The sequence below is a fragment of the Mugil cephalus genome, chromosome 23 (assembly GCF_022458985.1).
Source record: "Mugil cephalus isolate CIBA_MC_2020 chromosome 23, CIBA_Mcephalus_1.1, whole genome shotgun sequence".
In the NCBI taxonomy this organism is placed as follows: domain Eukaryota; kingdom Metazoa; phylum Chordata; class Actinopteri; order Mugiliformes; family Mugilidae; genus Mugil; species Mugil cephalus.
In genome coordinates this window covers 4,577,293-4,600,626 of record NC_061792.1, presented here as the reverse complement: position 1 = coordinate 4,600,626, position 23,334 = coordinate 4,577,293, and the positions used below count along the sequence as shown (strand labels likewise).

Genomic DNA, 23,334 nt, shown 5'->3' with positions numbered 1-23,334 from the left:
TCAGCTTTCAGGAACAGGTTCTAAGCTTTTAGCGCACACATCTAACTACCCAAACCTGAGGAGGATAAAAAATCACCGACGTCTGACAAATCGCCCCCTTGCAAGCAAGCCTTTACATGATGTTCATGTATCCAGTTCACCTGCGTCGCTCTTATGTAACGCCACAGCTCCTGCCTGCTCCATTCCCCGTCCGTTACATAAACGCCAAATGAAGGATTGATTATCAAACCATGCATGTGTCACCGTGACGGATTTTCGCCCCATTTGTCAGCGGGCTGCTGAGAGCCCTTGCAGGGTTACACCGAACGTCATCTCCGCCGGTTTCTCTACGTTCCCGGGACTTGGGTGCCAGAATAAACACGTGTCAAGTCCGAGAGGTAAACTCTGACAAAGCACGGATTTGGAAATGAGGAGAAATCACACCCACGGCTGGCTCTGGGACAGGACTCTTCCCATCAGCTGCGTTTTTTTTGCAGCCTCCAAATCAGCCGGTTAATGAGGCCATTTACTTTTCCTCCTCACTGTGACCTGTCCCTGTTTAAACACAAACCACATGAGCCCTGCTGGCTCCGGGCCGCATTGGGGATTCATTGTGATCCCCCACAACGCACATACGTCCAGCTCATTTTTCCCCAGGTAGACAGTTAATGTAGTCACTGTCAACACCACTTTATAGTTCTGGTCAAAGCCCAAAGTCCACTTTTCCAATCAATGCACGCATTCCTCCTCTCTGTTTCTTTCTCTCCACTCCCCTGTGGAAATGTCAACACCAATACTACAATGTTTTCTGTGTCCATCCCAGCTTCAGAGAATCTCGCAGGCGACTGACTCTGTGCTTTAAAGGCAGGGGGATATTTGGAAAGACCGGAGGGCCAGCTGTTTGGAGCACAGCTGAGGTTTAACTGGGTTCCTTTTTTTTTTTTTTTTGTTTCTTTCTCTGCGTGCACACTTGAAACACGCCTGCGAAACACAGAATAGCCCTGCTCGTTGCTGCAGAACAAATTAAGAAATTGCAAATGCACAGTAAAAGGGACATGGGAGAAAAAAGAAAAGCAAGTTATTTGAAGACTTTAGATGCTGAGTTCCTTACATGGGATTCTAAAATGATACAAAAATAATGCATTGCACATATTTAATATCAAACATCTTAAATTGAATGGTTACATGCAGGACAGTGCAATATTTCTACTGTATTCCTAAGGCTGCAGTCTAGACAGTGTCATTAAAAATTGATAGAAGTAAACCAGGCTCCCAGTAAACTGACTGACCGCTGGTTTGCTCCCGGTGCTCCTGGCTGTAAGTGGTCGTCTCGGTGTCCACTTTGCGCCGACACTGCCCCTGGCCTTGCACCAGTTGCTCCAGGGGAAGCTCCGAGTCGGGCGTCGGGTAGCAGCGCAGTCCGGAGGCGCACCTCGGGGTGTACACGCCGCACATCTCCCCCTCTTGCCGGGCGCACACGGGGCAGCACCCGCAGCCCGGCTCGCGCACCATCTCCGCGCATGTCTCGGTGAGCTTTGGGCACAGCGCCTGGCGCTCCGCGGTGCAGCCCGGGCAGCGGAACACCATCTCGGCCAGGGAAGCGCCGGCGAGGGACGCGCAGAGGACAAGCAAGCTGCAGCCCGCGTACGACAGCATTGTTAAAGGATTGAGGTTTTTGGTCATTATCACCGGGGCGATGGAAGGCAATCCCAAGTGGAAAAAAAAGAGGGGGGGAAGAAATGTGCATGCGAACAGGTGAAGCCGGGGGCTGGGAGGTCTTCTGGGTCCTACAAATTCCCAGGTTTGCTCTCGGGGCCACCTATGGGTGTTAATTGGAGAAAATGTCAAGATAAAAGGGGAAAGAGCAGATGTGGAACTTATTTAAAAACGAGTGACCTAATGGATGCTGTTTAGCAGGGAGAGAGAGAAAAAAATGTGAATGCGTTTGCAGAGATAATGCCGCAGCCTTAAAACTGCGTTTTACTGTGAGTGTTAATGACTTCCCACTTTCTGAAAACGCCTTCATCATCACATGGTTTCACCACATGTCACTGTTAATCTGCCTTTTTTGTTAGATCCATTAGGTCTTAACAGCCCAATTAGTTGATCTAAAAGAAATAACGCACATAAATTGGCAACTTGAATCAATTTAAACTCATCTTTTCCTAAACGTGTTCTTTGTCAGAGTTGTGACGTTTGCAAACGAACTGAATCTGTTAACCAGCTCCTTAAAGTGATCTTTGTTTCACGCAGATGCTCCCGTTTTGCTTTGAGAGGGTGCTGGTGGCTGGGATGGCACAGCGGTGAGCACAGGAGAATTCGATGCACAGCTAGTGCGAAGGTGTTTGCCAAATTTCTCACACAGCAAATAAAGGATCCTTCTATCTGGAATCTATATTTTGGATACCCCACTAACAGAAGAGACATTTTAAATGAGTCTGATCCCAGTCTTACCTATCACAGTGCTTATTTTGAGGATGAAATAAGTTACCCCCCAGACTGGGATCTTATCATCAAAATGAGCTGGTCTCTTGAGCGGATCTTTGAAGGGAGTCGGATCTTGTCGATTCGTTCTTTTCAAAGAGCCATAAATCCCATCTATAGTCTTTGGAGTTTTGGTATTGCTTTGTCAAACCTAAGCTAACTTTAAAATGCATTGTTGGATCAAAGACCAACTCAGCTGATCCCACTCAGAGGGAGTTGACGCTATAATTATCTTATCCAATAGCCTCCAAATCATTGATATTTTTTAATAAAAAAAAAAAAGATTTCATAGTCACATGCGAACTCAAAAACAGCTCCCTCGCTCACAGACACTGCAGCACTATACCAACTGTGGCCTGTTTGTCTCAATCAGCGCCGTCTGCTCCAACTCTGAGAATGCAAATAAACAAACAAACAAAAGGACTATGTACGGAGCATTCCTTACATGGAAAGACCTCCCGGCCGTGGCTGACATGTCCATTGACACTCAATTAAAAAGTTGCCAGCTGCTACCAGCTTATATACATGCGTACAGTGATGCTACTGTGCGCGCACGCGGCAATGTTTCCTATCGATCGGTGAGGCCAAGCCTTGAGGTGTCGTCCAAACAAGCTCCTATTAACCCCCGTCCGACGCAGCAGACTAATAGGTGTTTATCCAAGGGCCCAGAAATAGAAGCGGCATGCGTAACCTAACTCCGCACAGATATAAACGCAGATTATTTCATTCTGCGGGCTCCCCCTCCCTTAATTTAACACTATTTGGCTGCATTCACGATCGGCATCCTTAGTTCACCTCAGGGGCGTGGAGTGGGAGAAAGGGCACATTTGAAGCCGTCCTGTATCTCAGGGGCGTGGGTCAAGGGGATGCCCAGAGGGCTGTTTGCACACAGAACCTCATATGTCATTTTACGAAACCATGGATGGAAAAGCAGCGAGAGAGAGAGGGGGAGAGAGAGAAAGAGAGAGGGAGAAGGCCTGGCATTTTATAAATATGAGCCCGGGGGCGAGGATTTGTGTCTGGGATGGCCACTAGCTAATAGGCCTAACAGGCCGCAGTATGTGCGCAAAGTAATCCCCACCAAGGTCAGTTACTTAAATTCCTCCCGGTGGAATTATGAAGCAAACACAAACTTTGGATAAACTCCACATTGATGCAGAAAAGGGTGAAATCCCTGATCTTATATAGGACACGTGTGCTTATATAGAGCATACGTGCCTCAGCGTGGAAACACAGGCAGCTGTGTATAGAGGAGATCATCTCTGCTTGGCCCTGCTTTATATAAAGTTTATAATTAATTCTTTACGAGCGTGAGTCTTGACATATATATTAAAGTAAAACTTCACCTCTAATCAGTACGAAATAACTTCTAGGTCTGGATAATAGCAACATAAACCAATACGTTTCCAGTTTTTTCATGTGCAATGTTGCACTTAAGCTCCTATGGCTCAAAGAAGACCTCCTGGAACACGCTTGTATTGTCTATAAAAATGATTATTGTTTTAAATTCAACTTATGTCTCAACATCAGATTAGCTATAACAGGATTTCTGCTCAGCGACTGGAACGAGCCCCGAAACTTAACTTTACGCCGACTGCCGATTGGATAATGGATTAATGGGCCAGGATAGAAAACCGCACTCCCAGCACACCCGCAGCTGCATCATGACTTCATTTTGCAACAAACCACTGTCAAAACTAGCTTTCGTGCACGCGCCGGCCACGCATGAGGGCTCCTTTAACAAGCACAATGTGCAGCATCTCGCTGAATGGAAATGTTTACCAAATTACAGTACATAAATCCTTACATGGAAATGTTCGCTTCACAAGTCCTGGGTGGAAAAATGCTCATGTGTGTGCGCGTGTATGTGTGTGTGTGTTTTTTTTTTTCAAACGTGTGTGTGTGCCCAAGTGTGACTGTGTTTGTTTGCTGCCTAGCAACAAGTGATGCATGTGCAAATTAGGAAAGTTCTTGCTTTATTTGCACATGCAAATCGTTGCGAGGTATCTGTTATGAAGCCACAGGGTTACGTGTTCACCAATAAAACTAAATAAAGACCCGCTGAAAACTTCTCTCCCAATGTGCTGAGTTAATGGTTTACAGTTTTCAGGGTACATGAGTTAAAGCCCTGGAACATAGTTGTAATCTGAGTATTGTTCAGCGAGTTCAGAAATCCACTTTCTAAGACAGTCGTGCAGATTAGATAGATATGATATGTTAGACATGACCTGGATGTGATTCGACCAAGATCTCGCAAATCTCAGGTGTGTAAATTTGACAGCAGGTATTTATTAGATCCTCAAATACCTCAAAGTCAGCGTCGGTTTTAAAAGGCTATAGGATAAATGAAAGTGTGACTTTCTAGGTTAAGTACGAATAAATCACACAAATAATGCAGAAATTCAAATGAATCGTGACGCTGTTCTTTGAAGTGTCAGTGGTTGAATCTGTTGCGTTCTGCTTCCTCTGCGTTCAAGTTGAGTCTGGCTATAGTACGCCGCCCAGTGGCCCCATGCGGCAGCGCAGAAGTAATCCAAACGTATATTTAAATATTGCTCAGAAATTTATTTTATAATATTAGAATGTATTTGATCGAGTATTTTAGCAGAGGAAATACCTGGAAAACATATATAAGCACTTTTTTCTGCGTTTTGCATTAACAAATTTTGCATTTCGAGCGAAAACACTGACGATATATTAAAAAATATTGCTATTTTTTCAAAAATAATTAATTTAGTATTCATCTTAATTTTTGTGAAGAAAATGGCCACAATAGACGTATAGCCGTGCAACTGCAAGTGAACAAAACAAACACAAAAACGTCAACATTGCGACTTTTTAGCGGCCGCTCTTTTTTGGCGTATCGCGGCCACCGTAGGAGAGTTCGGTATTTCCTCATCATGTGACGGAAGCAAACATCAACACCGCCGTGAAAACCGACGAAATGACAAGCAAAACGCGGCTTTAATTCAAGTTGGGAAAATAACATGCTCGAGTTCTCACTCGTCGAAGTGAGATTTTGATGTTTGCTGGCCGGTTTTTCGGCTGTCACTGCTCAGGTATGCCTTTAAGCTTAGCCACCGCGGCATCAGTTAGCCATGCTAACGCACCTAGAAAGAAAGTAAAATTACCCTACAGTATTATTATTATAACTTTGCTGTTATGCGTACGCGTTTTATTTCTTATGCATTACACTGTCTGGCCAAAAAAGTCGCCACCAAAACAATGTCACACATTAATATTTCGTTGGCCGTCTTTAGTTTTGATTGGTTTCGATAAGACGTTTCTGCAGTGTCGCAATATTTATTTCCATACAGCGTTGCATTATTATTTTTTTTCGCCAAGATCTTGTGTTGATGATGGGAAGCCTTCATGTGTGAAAATTATTTCTTATGCTCCCTGAACCACTTTTTCACTATATACCTGTGGAATACACTCGCGTCATCAGGGAAGAAAAAAAAAAAAATCCACTGATGGAATAACCTCTTCATTCAGCACATTCAGGTAGTCAGCTGATCTCATTGTTTGGGCGATAATGTTGCTGAACCTTGACCTGAGCAACTGCAGCAACCCCAGGTCCACACAGGCTGGTGCAAGTAGACACGTACGCTCGTACTGAGTCAGTCTGGATCACACGATCTTCTTCCTTTGCTCCCTAGCAAATTAAATCCTTTATTTTCTGGTTAGCTTCACTGTTTGGTGGTTTTCTTAAGGTTGCTCAGCTGCACATGTGCAAATGTTCCTTCTTTCACTATTAAACATAACCCTTAGTTCTACTTCTGTTTTCTTTGATATGATTTCACCAAACCTTGAAGTGATCGCCAGACAGCATCAATCGAGGACGATGGTTCCCCACCACCCTTCCTGTTTTTATTAATGCGGCGTTGTTCGACAGTTCTTAACCCAGTTTTAGTAGTTTCTGCTTCAGTGTCCTTAGAGGTTTTCTCTGCTTGATGCATGCTAGGGATTTGACCCAGCTCCTTGTCTTTCCGTGTGGTTGTTTAAGAAATGAGAAGCCGCTCATTGCATCAGTTGGGGGGAAATAACTTGTTGAAATGTAATGCAGCAATTATCCAGTAGGAGGCGCTTTCCTATTTGATTAGCTAAATTCAGATTGTGATTTTTTTTTTTTTTTTTTTTTGTATATCGTACTAACACCGTGTCTCGATGGGACCGTTACAGGATGGCTGTACCTCACACTGGCCAGTCCTCACTTGTGCACAGCTTGGCCACCCTCCTCAGAAACAACGGTACGTTCCTCAACAACGGTTCTGACTCAGAGAGGAGATCTATAAGAGTTGTAATCTAACATCGCTTTCCCTTCCACCCCCCCCCCCCCCCCCCCCCCCAGGTGACGTGGTGCTGGATGGAAGCAGCACGCTGACCCTGCAGGCCGGCAGCCTGCGGCAGCTCACCAGGCTGTTCGAGCAGCACCTGCTGCCCAGGAGCCAGCAGCACGGCTTCCTGGCGCTGCCCTCCCACCCGGCCGACACCGCGTCCCTGCTGCAGCTGCAGTTCCTCTTCGACGTCCTGCAGAAGACCGTCTCCCTCAAGGTGATCGTTGTGTGTTTTCCCCTTACGGACCATCTGTAACTCCTGAACGGAAATGACTTTTTTTGTGTGTGTGTGTGTGTGTGCAGCTCATCAACCCCCCAGGAGAGAGACTACAGTCCGTGGTGAAAATCTTCCCTTTCAAGTCTCTGAAGTATTTGGAGGTACTATATGAACACTTTTCTTACGGTTTTCTCTTCATTTCACCCCTCTCATATCAGCGATTACACATGCATCTTTCTATTTGCCGCCTTAGCTGAAGAGGATCCCCCCGCACTGTCTGGAGGGGCTGAGAGGAGTTTACTCCCAGCTGGAGGTTTTCATTTGCACAAAGAGCTTCAGCTCCCTGGAGGTACTCTCGACCTGCATTCGAGTTTCAGCGAGCGAGCGCCTGCGTGGTATGTCCGGCTACGAGAGGAAATAGCTTTGTGGTTTCTGGTTTGTTTGTTTCAGGAGCTGCTTTCTCTGTGCGGAGGCGACCTGAGCTCCGCGCTGCCCTGGCTGGAGCTTCACACCCTTAACTTCAGCTACAACTCCATCGCCTGCCTCGACCAGTCACTGGTGAGACAAACGCGCACGGAGACACGCCGCGTCTCGCTTAACGGCAGATGTCCTGACGCCAGTCTCTCTCCCCCGCAGAGTTTACTGAACGTCCTGAGATCGTTGGACCTAAGCCACAACAAGATTCAGGAGTGTGCCGAGTTTCTGACGGTGGGATGAGCGCAATGTTGAAAGCTGTTGTTTTGAATCATTTGTTCCTAGTTCCCTGCTTGTGACGCCTTCTCATTTCTTCCCCTCAGCCCTTGAGCGAGCTGGAGCACTTGAACCTGGGCTACAATTGCCTGCAGAGGGCGCCAACGCTAGGCCCAAGCGCGAGGGCCAAGCTCCTCACGCTCATCCTCAGGAACAACGAACTGGAAACGATCAACGGTAAAAGAATTTCTCGTCTTGAAGTTATTCAGCCGATTATAAGCTGAAGGGATGGAAACGCTAGAAACCACGAGCAGATAACCTCACACGCGCCTGTTTACTACGCGTTCGGAGAATGGAGGATCTTGATACTGGCCGGCCGTTTCTCATTCGACAGGTGTGGAGCAGTTGTCTTCGCTCCAGCATTTAGACCTGGCCTACAACCTCCTGCTGGAGCATTCCCAGCTGGCTCCCCTCTCCCTGCTGCACTCGCTCAGCACAGTAAGGATTAGCCCCGTCACATTTAATGGACACGTTTGTTTATTTACCTCGCGTGCGAAATTGGACCGAATTTCTCCCCGCAGCTGAATCTGGAGGGAAACCCGCTGTACTTCCAGAAGTCCCATCGCACCTCCACCGTCCGACATCTTTCCCCGAAGGCTGCAAGCCTCAAAGTGAGCAGTTGTTCTAACTGTGCATATTTAGTTGTAGAATTTGCAGAAATAATAAAAGCACGGAGGAATTTACGAGCTAGTGGTGGGAAGAAATATGGATTTTTCTTCATTCTGCATTTAGATTAATATTGTTTTTGACTCAATTCGCCAATGAATTGTCACTGTCATCTCATAAACATATATACAACTTGTATTTTAAGCTGCATTTAAAATTTCTCAATTTTTTTTTTAATTCTGTGCAGCTGAAACTCGATGGTTCCCCGTTGTCGTCGTCGGAGATATCGGTGAGATATCGCTCGTCTGACTGACTTGTACGTCTTCACTCACGTTTCCTACAAGATGAATAACCTTCTCTGCAGGTTTTGCCCAAACCGGGTCAGCTCACCGTCCAGCCTCAGGTTTCGGTCGCCGCGCCGACGGAGCGGGGCAGCCAGGAAGTGTCGAGCGGCGCCGGCGAGCTGAGCGACAGCCTCTCGGTGGGAGAAGTCGGGGTCTCGCGCTTACGCAAGAAGAAACAGAGGGTAAGTTGGAGGGTGAGGGCGCTTTCGCGCGTGCCCAAATGCAAACTGATTGAATAAAATTGTCGATATGTTCTCCAGAGTAAGGTGAAAGTGCGGAGAGCCAGCATATCTGAGCCCAGCGATACCGATTATGAGCCCAGACGTGTGTCGTCCGCACAAGGTTTGTTATCAGACCACGTGTTTCTCCTGTTATTGTCGCTCGTTCGCGGTGTAATTCATCATTTTTTTCCTCTACCAGCAATCGCCCTCCCTCACCAGCACGAGATCGAGCGCATGTCCAGCTTCAGGGATCAGCTGGGAGAAGACTGGCTGAGGTACCAGCACCATCTAGAAGGAGAAGGTGCAAAGCAGCCCGAGCCGCACTGCCGGACCCTCCCCAACGGCCTCGACGCCAGCCCCGGCGCGCGACGGGCCGCGGGCGTCGCGGAGGTCCTCCCGCCGCCGCTGCTCTCCTCGGAGGCCAAAGCGGAGCCGCCTGAGGCGGAGCCGGACCTCGAAACGGAGTCCACCTTGCTGTGGCCCGGTCACAGCGTGCAGCAGACGGAGTCAACCCTAGAGGACAGCGCGGTCGACGGCCCGGCGGCCGTCAGCTCAGCTAAGCCGAGCCCGGAGTCCCAGAGGTCGGCGGCAGCAGCGAGCGTCGACGCCAATCAAGAAGAAGAAGACGACTTGGGAGGTATTACTGCGCCAACAAACAATGTTCCTCCAATTTTTTTAAGTTTTTTAAATTTAGAATGTGTCTCCTTGCTAGTGGACCTGTGTCACCCCCTGCTTGTGGGCGTCTTACCTGACCGAGAGGAAAACGGGGACGGCCCGGCGACGAGGGCGAGGAGAAGGGAGGTGTTCCTGCGCGTCAAACAGGACCTAGTCCTGGAGGTGGACCCTCAGTGCGGCCGGGAGATATGCCGCCTGGAGCTGGACAGCCTGGCCCGGGTGGAGACGACGGAGGCGGCGTGGGCCCGAGGGGTAAGCGTCGAGCCGGCGTCACAAATGAAACCGCAAATTCGCAGACTCGATGAACGCTGTGTGACTTTCCACCAAGGATGCGGAGGAGCTGCTTCCGGCGGTGGAGCTCCACTTCGACTACATCAGCAAGGAGAGGAGGAGGAGACGCTACGTTCTGCTCGACGACGACCCACGGCAGGCGATGCAGGTTGGCACGCGATCACGTGCTCCTCCGAACGGAGATTTGTGTGCGGATGACGTGCTCGACACGCACGGCAAACGGCTAAGAATGCGCATAATGAGGACAAACAAACACAAAGTGACTTCTTGGACATGCTGTGCGAGTCTGATCACGCTCGCATGCCGCCCATAGCTCAGACCCTTTGTTTTCACAGCACAGCCTGTACCGTGTTTACTACCGTCTTCTTTATATTGTGCAACGTGTTGGTACACAATCTCCCGATTTCGTTTTCCCGGCCAGGCCCTGATTGACGTGCTCGCTCACGTGGCCGAGGAAAACCAACGGCGCGACGCCGAGCTCCGCCCCGACCGGGTCAGCCTGCAGTGCCTCCGATGCAGGTCGGAGTTCACGCTCCACGGCGGCGCCGGCAAAGAGGAGGAGGCCGGGGGGAGGAATGGATCTGCGATGCTGGGCGTGGAAGACGAGGAGGAGGCCAGGGAGGCAGAGCGAGGCGAGGACGGGGAAGGTGAGACGGGAAAAATAATGTGGTGGATATTGGTCTTTATTTAATAAAAGAATGAAGATGAGCTCGATGAATTTGGCTTTGGCAAACTAAACAGACACAAGTAGAGGTCACACGGTGTAAGAGGAGAGTCCGTTTGACGTCACGCCCATTATCATGCCTCCCACTGGAAGTTCCACAAAACAAAATGCTGGTTCCAGACAGTTAAGTGAAGCATCCGCCGAGTTATCTTTCTTCCATCTCCACGCACCGTGTTCTGCTCGGGTTCCCACCTCTGTAATCACCAGCAGACAGATAACACCCTTCGCTCCGGCAGTCGCCTCGCAGCCGTCCCAACCAAACCCCGCATTAAGACGTGCCCGGGCGTGCTCCCTCAGAGCGCCGGCTTTGTTTCGACAGACGTTTCAAGGATTTTCTTTTTCAGTACGTGCACTTAGCTCTCCTGAAATTTCAGGCCACGCGTCTGAACTTAAGGCATTCGTTTGGCTGTGGGTTGCCAGAAATATGCGCCCCGCAGGTACGAGAAAATGCGGAATTTAGAGCGCGAGTGTTTGCTCGCTTGCATTCTAGGTCGCAAAAACTGAACCAGTTTTTCTAAAGCGACGGCTTTCTGTTCAGGAGCGACTCGCGTTTGTCCCGAATGCGGCAGCGATCACGTGGTCCAGGTGGCCGACCAGCCGGCCCCCTACAGCAGCACCCCCGTCCGCCATTCACCGAGGACCGAGAGCGAAGACGATCTTCTCGATGTCAGCCGGAGCGCCAATAAGGTCAAATTTTTTTTTCTACTTTAATTTGCCGCCATTTATTGTCTCAGCTGTCGAAAGAACGCCGATGATCTGTCTCCATTACAGCTGGACGATTACACGGATGCTAGCGTCAGCAGCAGTCCCATCCAGGAAACCGCCGCCACCACCGCCACCACCAACACCACAGAAGACCCATTCATCACCGCCCAGGGAAGCTCCTTCTTCATCGGGGGTGATCCGAGCGACACCAGCAGCCTCTCCTGCAACGCAGAGTGCCAGAGTAAAGAGGACCTCGCCGGGAGCTACCGCTACACCTCCGCGGACGCTACGCCCCCTCAAGTCCGAGCTCCGCAAGCGAGTCGATCCAGCTCCGCCGGTGAGCTTCTTTTCCTGTTGTCGGACATTGTGACATTTAAAACTAGGCAGTAGATCTTGCACAGCATATTGATCAAGAAGCTTGGCAGCAAGGGCGTTCCTACCCTGGGAGGAACTAAATATGGCAACAAATACACATTGCTACACACAAACAGTTTCAGTAGGACAAACAAATCCAAGGGAAATGACTCCAGTGAATCAAGAAATACCAGATTGTACCTACCCTACTATTGCCCGTATTCCTATTACAGGTTACTAGATGATACATATAATCCAAGCTTAATGTCAGGACTCACAGCAGGAAAGTTAAAGATAATTAAGACGGCTAAAGCTGAGGCGTGGGCATAGATTTTATAGATTGGCGACCATTGGAATTACAGTTATGGCTTCACCTCCATTCATTTGTATGAGGGCGTTGTCTTATAACACCCAAAATGACCGACTACCAGCTTTGCCCTCAATCTAAGACACTCACAGTGAACCTCTGCTCCACTGTTTGACTGCATTTCATCACAGGTTTAAACTCTAAAATGTCAGAAAACAGATAAATATCATAGTTTCGTAAAAACTTCGAGATTGACAAACTGCGCATTTTTATTTATTCATTGCGTCGTAAACCGACAAGGAGCAGCAAATCCTCACTTTTTTTAGATGCCGGAGCCGACGCTTTTATTGACAGATCGCGTCGGGCGCGCACTTTTCACGTCCAAAATAATATTGCGATGCTGGCAGGGCCGTTTATTGGAGGCGAGCCCAAACGGCAGTAAAATATAAGCTGTATTTTATTGCTCCGGAGTCAAATTCTGCATTTCGTACGGTCACCGTAAAGCACATCAGATGTGGCATGTGGTGTAAACTGTTTACGTCAGCTTTATTGCCCTTTCCTAAAGACGGATTTAAGTCTTAATTGGAAGCGAGTAGAGATGGGAAGCATTTGGATCGCGCGGACGTTGCGCGGCGCGGAAATTCTTTGAACCCCTCCGTATCTTTGTGACAGCATGTGATTTCCCCCCACATCTGTCGGCCATTTTTAGATGAACCACATGGCGAACGCGGAGCAAGACAGATTGGAGTCATTACGGGAAGTGATGGGAGAGGAATGAAAGCCTGAAAGAGGGAGGGCCGAGTCGTAATAATAGCTTTGTGCGTCTTTTATTTTTTCGTGGATCCGTAGCCGCCGAGCCAATAGCATGTAATGTGTCCTTCTGAAGCCTCCGGAGGCATCCTGAAACACACACTCCATGTAGTATCTCTTCTGAGTGACACAGTGCGCCCATTGTTGTGGAATATTAATCATCCACCATTTCTGAAGACGTCCTTTGTCTCGAAAGACATATGAACCCGGCATGTGTGCGTGCACCTTGACAAAGAGGCCTTTTTTTTTCTTTTCTTTTTTCTTTTTTTTTTTTTTTAAAATCTGATCTCTGTTTGCGCTCTCTTCAAATCAAAAGTTGTGTTTTTTTGGCCCCGGCCCGTCCGTGCCCTGTCACTTTCGATTAGCCGCGGCCATTCGTCAGCGTTTAAATAGCTTCTATTGCTGTTCTTATGTGGATTTATTGCTCTTAAATGCCTTTCTGCATGAGGGCTGCTTGGCTAATGCTGCAGAGAAAGATCTGGCTTTGGTTTCGTAAAACCCAAGAAATATGTAAGTCTCAGGGAGCTATGGCGCACCTAATAATGTGAGATATTCGAGGTTAAAAAAACAATGCGTTTACTGAGCTTGTGTTTGCAGACGATTTGGACTTACTCTCCGAGGACTATGAGGCCGTGGACCACCGGCTGAAGCTTTTCCTGGACGTGGAGGTCTTCGAGGAAGAAGAGGAGCTTCACTCTTTCCTAAAGGTTCGTCGGAGGATTTCTCCACCACGTCATTATTCGGCGTGGCTGAATAACATTTATACCAATTGAGAGAAAGGACGCATTCAGATTGAGGAGGAGATGTTTTCAGGCTCTTTAAATCCTAACACTGAGGCAGGCAATTGTTTCCAGACTCTGTCACGGCAGCCTGTGACTGATCGCTCAAATTTTACAGTAAAATGTTTTTACATTGTTGTTATTGTTTCTTTTGCGATTGCGGTTTCAGAAAAAAAGAAAACCCAAAAGCCCTCCACGACTTATCTCCCATATGACGAAAACATTCCAGTTTAATGGGTGGTGACAGCTTTAAGACCTGCTACATTTCATCTGCGGTTTCATCTCAGCCGGGCCCGAGACGAGCGCCGCTGTCGGCGAAGCCTCCCGAGGAGCGTCTGCTCTCCTCGCGAAGCCCCTTTTTTTCGTCTAGCTCCCTCTTTTAATGTGCAGCGCGCCGTTCCTGGAAGCGCTTCAAGTCAGCAGGCTCCGCTCTGCGAGACACCTGGACGGAGGGCGCAGAGCGGAACGGGGCCGAGCAAACCACAGCTGGAAACAGGAAGTCCTGCTCCATTCATCTTGGTTCTGTTTATTTACCCGGTGACAGAGGCCGCTCAGTGTTTCGCTTTTTCACTTTTGCGTTGTTTCAGAGGAAATGAAGCAAGACCTCAGCCCACACGTTTGTTTTGAAACCTCCCAAGAACATGTGAAAAGTGGCGTTGCTCGAGAGTTCATTCTGGGTTGAGTTTATGCCTCTTTGATGCTCTTTATATGTTGTACCAAGGCTGCGTTCCCCTGTTAAGTTTTTCCACTTGGCTGTGTGCAGATGTCAGCTGTGAAATACGGGGAGCCAGGGGAGGTTCCCTCGCTGTTGGTCGTGTCAAACCAGAGAATCTATTTCCTGGAAATGACTTCAGATGTCCAGTAAGTAGAGCTACTTTTTTGGAAAGGTACCTGCCTCGCCTGCGCACATTTATTTACATTCTTAAATGTCTATATGTAGCTTGAAGATGAAACGAGGGGTTTCTGAACTTGTCACTGTCAGCAGGTGGACTTCAAAAGCCAAAAAGAAAGTAGTCTAAATCATAGGTCTTGAAGAGGGGGTCCGCGCCCCCTAGGGGGTTCGCAGAGGTACTGCAGGAAGGTCGTAAAATTTTTGGTTGATTGGACATTTTTCATACACATTTTTTTTTTTAATTTCCCCTACAAAAATTAAATTTCCTCAAATACACATTAACATGAGTCCAACATATTTTAGTAAATGGATAAGGGATAGCTTAATATTGAATGCAAAATGGTAATAATAATGTATATTTATAAATAGCATGAGTTTAATATAGAACACATATACCTACTTAATCTAGATCAGTTTGGGGTCCCTGGTCTAAAGCTACGTCAGGGCCACGTGACATTAAAGGACAGCGGTTCAAAAGAAGGCGTCACACCGCGGTTAACAATTAGGCCTTTTAATGTCAGCGAAAAGCTCAACACCCTTCGGGATATGGATAACATCGCAAAACCTGCCCAGGTTTCTGGGTCACATCTTGAGAACACATTGACCTCAAAGCGTCTGCCGAGCCTTTTTCCTCCCTCTGCCCGGCTTCAGCTCCTCTCCTCTCTCCTTTCTTGTAAATGAAGGAAAAAGATAACTCCGGCCTCTCTTGTTCTTGGCTCTCGGCGAGCAAACTATTTGAATCTGGCATATACATATATTTATCCCTGAAGAACAAAAAAAAAAAAAAAAAAAAAAAACGCGATTTGTTCCGCGTTAAACTTCAACAAACACATTTTAAAGTGTTGTTCTGGCAGTCACACCTTCCAGTGTCAGAGATCACGTAAACCTTTTAATCCGTGTTTGTGTGACAGTGCATTTTTTGATGCCTTTAAATCCTCCCAGCAGAGGCCAGCTCGCCGATTGGCTGCAGAAGAAGGACAGCTACCCAATCCTGGAGCTCGGCTACCTGGAGGTGGGGCTGGGCTCTCAGACCATCCACATGGAGTTCGGCGACGGCGGCGTGGCGTACACCCTGCTGGTGAGGGACAGTGTGCGCTGCAAACGCTTCTTTGGCGTCTTGACAGGTAAACAGGAACGCAATTAGGAGATCATTTCTGTTTCGTGGCTAACGCGGGAAACCCGTCGACCCTGGCTTCTCCTCAGACTCTGAGGGAAGATGCTGCACAAAGCGCTCGTTTTAAAAAAAAAAAAAAAAAAAAAAAAGTTGTGGAGCTCGGTGGTGAGCCCGAGGCGTGTATTGGAACAGCATGTTCCTCCCGCAGACAGAGCAACCAAAGCGGCTCCCCTCAATGCTATACCATATGTGCGCTTTGTGAGGCGAACGCATGCCCCCCGTCCCCCTTCGAGCATTGGCTTCTCACAGGCTTGTCTGCAAGAGAGGACCCGAGGCCGAGAGGGAGAAAGCCTTTTTATTAGAAGGGGGCTCCTTCCCGGGTTTGGAATGTCTGGAAAAAATATGGAAAATTAATTTGTCAAACACTCCCCCCCAGCCCCCCACTACATACAAAAAAAAAAAAATTGACGAAAACAGATCTTGGCTCGTACCGAGAGCCGTTTGGTGCATGTGACGTCTCGACGCTGGAACCAGCGCAAACAGTGCGGACGGGCCGTCCCGCTGTTTTGACAGGTGTTTACCTTCAGCCGCCGTCTGATGCCGTCTCCGTCGCGCACGGTCAAGGGAGATGGACGCGGGAGGAAATTAATTCGGAGCGAGTTTTTTCTAAGAGGAAAAGGGCAGCCGGTTCAAAAGCTTTTTAATGTGCGACCTCTTTGTTTTCTGGATGGAGAGAGGTAAATAAATCCATTTTTAAAAAGTGCACCGCTCGGATTTGTTTGTGTTCATGGGTTTAACCAGTCTGACCAGAATCAAGTGACATTTCAGACATGTGTCCCACTTCTCTTTCCCTCCTCCTCCTCCTCGCCTTTCTGTTAGTTCCTGTCTCTCCACTGAGAGCCTTTTTCTTTCTGTCTACGTCCATAAACAGCTCATTTGCTGTGTTGTATTCTTTGTGGCTGAAAATGATTCCAGATTGCTTTCAGCGAGACCACAGAGTGTCTCCAAAACAGAACAGACAAAGTGAAAAACACGACTGCTTTTTTTTTTTTTTTTTTTTTTTTCTTCCTGCAGCCTTCCAGGTGCATCTTTAGAAGATGAATGAAACCTGATGTTCCTGATTGTGCCAGAGCCCAACACGTCACGTATGTGATGTTTGTACTTCCTTTTATCCTGAAGTCAGAGATAACTAAGTTGCCGTTGTGCCAGACTCTCTGTTCCCGGTGCCAAATTAACCCAAAAACAGCTGTTGTAATATTTTGTCAGGAGAAGAAGTACGGAAAAGCTTAACCATAACAAACCCTGTCTATCGTCCAAGCTGGCTCCTATCATGTGGACAAAGTTTAAAACCACCACTGGAATGACGATGGACTCGCTGGCTGCAAGACAGGGAAAGGATGTGGTTATAACGGGGACAGTTTTCTGGAGCTTGGAGCTTCTTTCTCCGACCAAGTCTGACACAACTTTATTGAAACGTTAGAGATAACACGAGACCTCCGCGGTGCGCTGCCAAACGATTTCCCTTTTGTTTCCAATTGTTTTGTTGTTGCGCTCAAACTGCGTTACAGGAAATTTGGTCATACTGGTGGATGCGTCAACTCAACAAGTTGCTTAGGAAACTGAACGTTTAATCTTAATCTGTTTACTCTCTCAGCTGTCGAGCGTATTAGACAGCGCTGTGCTATTTGATTTCATGTGAAAATTATCAGGGGCATTGCTGTTGGTCTTGGAAGCAGCGTCCGAGATGAGAGCGAGCAATGCAATATTGACACAGACCAGAGAACCAATGAGACCCCATTTGTTACAAACTTGGTTCTTAACACGCTCTGCCTGTCACCTTTGCTTACTCGTGATTGCAGTCTTGGATGGCACCTCGGTAAACTGTCCACGTTAACACGTTATTTAATCATGTAGTTGGTCTGACACTCGCTGCTTCCCCTCAGACATGGGCCGCGCTGCCAGCAATGTGGAGGGACTTGGACCCGAGTCCAAAGAACGATTTCGTGAAAGAGATCGGACCATCTGCCAGTCTTTTCCAAAATATTTTGAAGCGCGCTGAAACGCAAAGCTCAAAAGATGAAAATGTCTGAATCTGATTAAAGCTGACGCTTTTTGTTGTTGTACATAGCATTCGAGAAACGTCAGAGATATGACGAAGTGCAGGGCACGGATTTTGCCTTTTCGGTCCAAGAGCAACTTTGTTTTAAGTCCTGAATTCACAGGATTCAACAGAAAAATCAGATTTTTAGGAGAAGAGTGGTTCTGATGCAATATCATTCAGCATGTGTAGGACATAAGAAAATGACAGTATTTGCATACATTTTTATTACATGAATACGCCCCCTACATGCTAGTATCATTCTAAACACTGACAAAAAACTAAATAGGATGGACCTATCAATGATATTTTAGAGTTTGTTTCCAGGAAATGGTTTCGAAAATGCGAATGTCTCATCCTGCACCTGGGGGCGGGCACTAATTTTGCAACCATGGCCGTGGGAATGCCGAGGACTTCTTAAACACTTTTTTGTAATATACAAAAACCGAAAGACCCGGAATAGACTAGTCTTATGTGTCTTTTGCCGTAGACTGTAAATAACGATGGATGACAGGGCCTTAAAAGTAGAGTCAAAGCAAGTAGAGCTCCCCCTGGTGGCTGGCTGCAACATAGGTCCTAAGCTAAGTTCGTGAATGGGACTTGGGCCCAAACTATTTCAAGGATAGTTTCTCTCATTTTGGGTAGTGTCTTAGGCAGGTATCGATTTTTCTGATAAGTTTTGTTTTCGTCATTTGATGCTATAAAAAGAAACAGGATGTCATCTCATGATAGCTACCAGTTACCACGCCAACCACTCTATAAAGCAGTCCCGTAGGAGCGTGAGAAAAAATAAAGAAATTATTAAGTACAGTGTATAATCCAAATTATCTTTGTAGCTGGTAGAGGTAGAGTAGAGGGCAGTATTAATTAAATGAAAATACAATTGAGTCTGGTGGTAATGTGGGCGGGTCATCGATAACTAGTCATCCAAACTCACAAGATGGCGCCGTTTGTATCCCCAGGAAACTACCATCAGTTTCACCAATGCAAGGAAGTGGGGATGCATTGTCCATATGTATATACAGTCTATGCCCCCTCAGATACATTTCTATGAAAACAGGAGTCAAATAAAATCCTTTTCTCAACAAGAATTCATAAACCCCACCCTGTTTTCTCATCATCTCACCTTCTTCTGCTGTTAATCCAGTATTGTCCTCTTGCTCCCCCTTTTCCACCTCGATGTCCCTTTAAATCTTTTTTGAACTCTCGTCCATTCACACGTGACTGCAGATATCGTCTCTGCCCTGTATTGTTGTCACACTCAATGACATGCTACAATTCATGACTGTTGGCGTGACCCAGCGGATTGTGTTCCCAACATTTTCTCACCCACTGAATCAATGGAGCTGAAATCTTACACCTGGAACCATAAACCTTTTTTGCCTTTTTTGTTGCAGCCACAATAGCAGAAGTCGTCTCAGGTTGAATTTGGCTTTTGTGCCTAGACCTCATTCCTTGAAAATTTGGGCGTGACGTTTAGTCTACTATAACATCGCTATGTCTTTTCCAAGTTTAGAGGTAGATTTCCAGTTTCGAGATTGACTACTTCTTCTTGTACACATGTGCCTCCGTGATCACTGTAAACAACCCCCAAAATCTTACACTTCTGAAATTCCTCATGAGAGTGAGCCGAGGGATGTGTTTGGCATCTCCTGTTTGAACAGTTGCTCGCAGTTCTTCACTTCCCTCGGCTGTTTCAACAAGCTCCAAGCCGTAAACTACAGTTCTGCTCAGATGTGATGCATTATTTTCACAAGGAATCTTGGGAATTTGCATTAATTTCTCACAGTCAATGAATCTTTGGTTGGCAGATGAGCTTTTGGGATCTTAATCCATTCCCCTTTCTTGCATTCTTTTGGGTTTGGACTCACTTTTGAATCCTTGGTTGGCTCGATATTTCTTAGAATGTTTCATAGAAAAGGCAATACTCAAAGGGGCTGGGGGTTGGTGCAAGAATCTGGACCAAAGAAATAAATCTGTAGCTTTGACAAAAACAAACAAAATACTTTAATTAGCATTGCTCTAGAGTCTAGAAGTACTAAGTCAGAAACAACTGGAATGGCTTTAATTTCTTAAAGCTACATTGTGGGACTTTTAAATATAAATAAACTAGGCAAATTGCTGCGGGGCGGATGAAGCTAATCAGCATCAGGTTGTTCTTTTGCGTTTGGTTTACGTCATTTTACGTCATTCTACGTCAAGGAGCAATGATCTTCTGCCAGAGCTGTAGCAAAGAGAATGTCGTAGCAGCGGCATCTGGGAGAATAGTGGGAAAGGTTACTAATGTAACCTGGGTTCACTGAACTCTGTCATGATCAGGAAAAAAAGTATAATCTACCTAGTGTCCAAGTAAAGTTTCAGATGCTCTGGATAAAAAAAGAAACTTGCTGTTCAGAGCATGGATTACAATCTAAACAAGACAGAGATCTCAGATTATGTTTGTTGTAGCATTTCCTTGTTTGAGAAGGTTGAAAGATGGGAAGGAAGTTTAGGTGTCGGGAATCTGATTGCTTCAGAGCCTGGATGTAAGCACCATTATATTAAACTTTTGCATTGTTTTTTCTTCAGGAATCGTACGTGAGATGGCTCACAAGTCCGACAGCAAGCTGAAGTCCATCTCCACCACGAGGCTCTCCCCCCAGCACCACCTCTGGTACGTTCCGCTCGCCCGCCCGCTCCGAGGGACCTCATTTGATGCCGAAAGATGTGGTCCGCGTCGTGTCGTGCACATTTGTATGTGGTCGGGCGGTGTAGGTTAAAGGGAGTCACGGCTGTGGAAGTTCTAACGCTGCGCATTTCTCACACATCTTTACTTGATTACAATCAGCTTTTCTTAGACTTCATTTTGTAAAACGGGCTCACTAAATTAGCTGGTAAACCACATCTTAATTTGCAACATGTGTTGCGCTGCAAATCCCAAAGCATGCATGTCGCTTTTTTTTCTCTTTTTTCTCTTTTTTTTTACACACCTTTTAATTGTATGTTTTTGTTTCTTGACACAGAAAAACATGTTGTTTTCTTTAGAAAGGCTCATAAACATTCATAAAAAAAAGCAGCCTGTAACTAATGCATACAGATTGTATATGTCTTTTTGAAGCAGTTTGGACAACCTGGCAAAGATGTTTGATCCAACTAGCAGAATTTAAATAAATACCAATCATTTCGGTTTAGACTGCATCCTGAGTGACGTGCCAACACCCGCTTTTATTGTGAAGGAGTAGATTTCCAGGTGTCGGCGCACAAAGGTGCCTCAAATCCGCCCCAATTTGTCCACGGGCGCTTTAAACGGAAACAAATCCCAGCAGCCCCTTCCAGTGTCTCTGGAAGGCAGCTAACCGCACTCTCAGGGACCAGCGTTTGCGCAACACAAATCCTGTCTAGCATTATGTCAATTATCCCCCCTTAGCTTCACACTTACTGCAAAATACGCACGTTGAAGTGCTTCCATGTGACGCGGCAGCACCTGTTTAGCTACGAGCCGTCCCTGTAAACGGTGAAACAGACATTACACCTGCGTTTACGCTTCATTTCTGTCCCATCTTTTAGGCCTCTGGTGTGCGAAGACATCCAGGCGGACGTGGAGGACGGGCAGCTGCAGTTCTTCTACATCCTGGCTTTCGTCCTGCAAGGTGACAAATCGTTAAATTAACCGCCACTGCCCCCGTCTAGTTTTTAATTTAAGGCTCCGCTTGATCTTCGCTGAAACTCGCTGCCAGGTCTCTTATCGTCGGCGAAATCGCCTTTAATCTTCCCGAGTTTGTTTTCGACGCTTGTTTTCGAGAGAGATTTTAAGTAGATTAAATAAATCGGGGGCGGTTCGCCAGAAGGGAACATTACTAATAAATTACTGGAGGAAATATTGAAAGCGTGAGCGCTGGCGACAGCGCTGCTGGATGCCTCTGTGTTTGCGCTCCAGCTTTTAAAGCCAAGCTAGCTGCAGGCTACACGCACAGCTGTGCAAGACCCCGGAATTTCTATCTCCGACGTTCCGGCGTGTCTAGATCTGCCTTGTTTTCACCCCCACTTGTTCTTCTGAGGACGAAACACAACACCGAATGTTATCTTTGTAGACGCGAAGGTGCTTTGTAAAGTCACTGACCTGTAGCCGCTGCCTATTGTCCCAGATCAGAGGTTAACACCGGCAGACGAAGCGCTTCATTTCTAACTAATCATGCAAGAGGCTTAAAGTGTTTCAACTTCTTTCAGAGGATGCTTGGACGTCGTTGACGGTTCTGGCGACGAGGGAAACCCTCTACCTTCTCAGAGAGGACCACCAGTGGAGGAAAAAGAGCCAGGCGGCGGACGAGGTCGACGAGCCGTGCAGCGGGAGCGTCGCGGTTCTGGAGACGCTGCCGATCAGCTGCGTGAGCTCAGTTCTCCTGTGGCCCCCAGACCAGTGCAGGATGGACATCAGCCTCTATGACGAGGTTCGTACCGATCCGGCCGAGGTTTAAACTTCCCCCCCGTGATTAGCTAGGTTTAATTTTCATACCTTCACGCTGTGTTTTTCCTCCAGACTGTGAAACAGGAGAGGACGTGGTGCGTGCGCTCGGAGGACGGCGAGCTCCTGCAGGGTCTGCTGGCCTGGGTCAGGACGCAGTGGGAGGCCATGTTCGGAGTGAAACTGCACACAAGTCTGCAAGAGAAAGCGGCATAATGGTGGGGGGTGGGGGGACGTAAAAAGACAAAAGTTACAAGCGAGCTCTGTGCTCGTGCTCCTGTGTGTTCTGTGTAAAGCTGGTACCGGGAGAAATGTTTGCGAGCGCGTCTTTATTTTCTCTCTACACAGTCTGCACTCAGTCTGGTCCCATTACTGTTGTTGCTCTAAGCGAAGGACTTGGAAATGATTGCGCTCATTCATGTGGTGCACAGGCCTGTAAAAGCACTGTTGCATAATTCGTCCTCCAAGATACCACGCCGCTGAACTTTTTCCGCAGCTGAAATGGGAGCGTGCCTTGCTTGTTTTGTCCCATTGAAGCGCACCTTGATGGATCTCGCAGATCGTCCGTAGCGTTAAGCCAACACAAAGCCATGTGGAGGTTAGGAACTTAAAGCATTAAGTGGATTTCTGTGATGCCAGGAGCCCGAAATGTACGATGTCAACCCCCCTTTTTTTTTGTTTAAGCCGGGCGGCCCTTGCTCGGCGTCTGAAGGTGCAGCGAGTCGAGGCGTCACGCGCTCGACACGAGGCCGGGGGGCGCTGCTGAGAGGCCAAAGCTCAAGGCCCTGTCATCTCAAGATACCTCACACATTTTACCCCCAATTACCTTCTCACGGTATCGATCAGCCTGTCGAAGATTACCATTAGCAGTACTATAATTAGTGTTTTTGTTTATTTCCAGAGCTACTGAACATTAAAAAAAAGGTCAATTTGTACGCATTCATCTCATAAATCCTTATATCTGTTTAGTCTCTGTGTCAGTTTAAAATGTTTATTAACTGTGACGTGACTTGATGTACATATACCAAACGTGTACAGATGCTGTAAAGATCATAATCGACTCAGCGATCTAGGTTCTAACTTAATTTATTTCTTTGTTCGCTTCTTTTTTTTTTCATAACATGAAGTTCACGCAGAACTCTGTTTTATTTTTGTACAAATGTGCAATGTGTGTTCTTGAATATAAAAGCGATGTGTTTGACAGTG

General features: G+C 47.1%; 2 protein-coding genes across 10 annotated transcripts in view; one reads left to right on the top strand and one right to left on the bottom strand.

Moving 5' to 3' along the window:
• igfbp2a (insulin-like growth factor binding protein 2a) overlaps nt 1-9,829 on the bottom strand; it is a 19,447-nt gene extending 9,618 nt beyond the window's left edge. For both annotated transcript variants that reach the window (XM_047576422.1, XM_047576423.1), the window contains exons 1-2: nt 9,687-9,829; nt 1,269-1,798 (exon numbers count right to left, since the gene is read on the bottom strand). In XM_047576422.1, coding sequence (XP_047432378.1) covers nt 1,269-1,662 — 394 coding nt within the window. In that variant the 5' untranslated portion in view covers nt 1,663-1,798; nt 9,687-9,829. The remainder of the gene's footprint in view (nt 1-1,268; nt 1,799-9,686) is intronic.
• Nucleotides 5,225-23,334, top strand: LOC125000764 (serine/threonine kinase 11 interacting protein). 8 transcript variants are annotated; one of them, XR_007111384.1, is made up of 26 exons: nt 5,238-5,522; nt 6,646-6,713; nt 6,815-7,017; nt 7,104-7,178; nt 7,271-7,366; nt 7,468-7,725; nt 7,815-7,944; nt 8,102-8,205; nt 8,289-8,378; nt 8,621-8,662; nt 8,738-8,899; nt 8,978-9,059; nt 9,138-9,575; nt 9,651-9,865; nt 9,942-10,052; nt 10,326-10,551; nt 11,167-11,315; nt 11,400-11,670; nt 13,402-13,511; nt 14,347-14,444; nt 15,418-15,599; nt 20,256-20,340; nt 21,234-21,316; nt 21,894-22,114; nt 22,204-22,726; nt 22,813-23,334. XR_007111384.1 is itself a non-coding variant. In XM_047576419.1 (26 exons), the coding sequence occupies exons 2-26, from the start codon at nt 6,647-6,649 to the stop codon at nt 22,342-22,344; spliced, it is 3,561 nt and encodes a 1,186-aa protein (XP_047432375.1). In that variant the 5' UTR covers nt 5,240-5,522; nt 6,646; the 3' UTR covers nt 22,345-23,334. The 8 variants fall into 8 exon arrangements, 5 of the variants coding, with proteins under 5 accessions (XP_047432377.1, XP_047432376.1, XP_047432374.1 ...); XM_047576419.1 differs by having other exon boundaries at nt 5,240-5,522; nt 7,468-7,575; nt 7,654-7,725; nt 22,204-23,334; XM_047576418.1 differs by having other exon boundaries at nt 15,421-15,599; nt 22,204-23,334.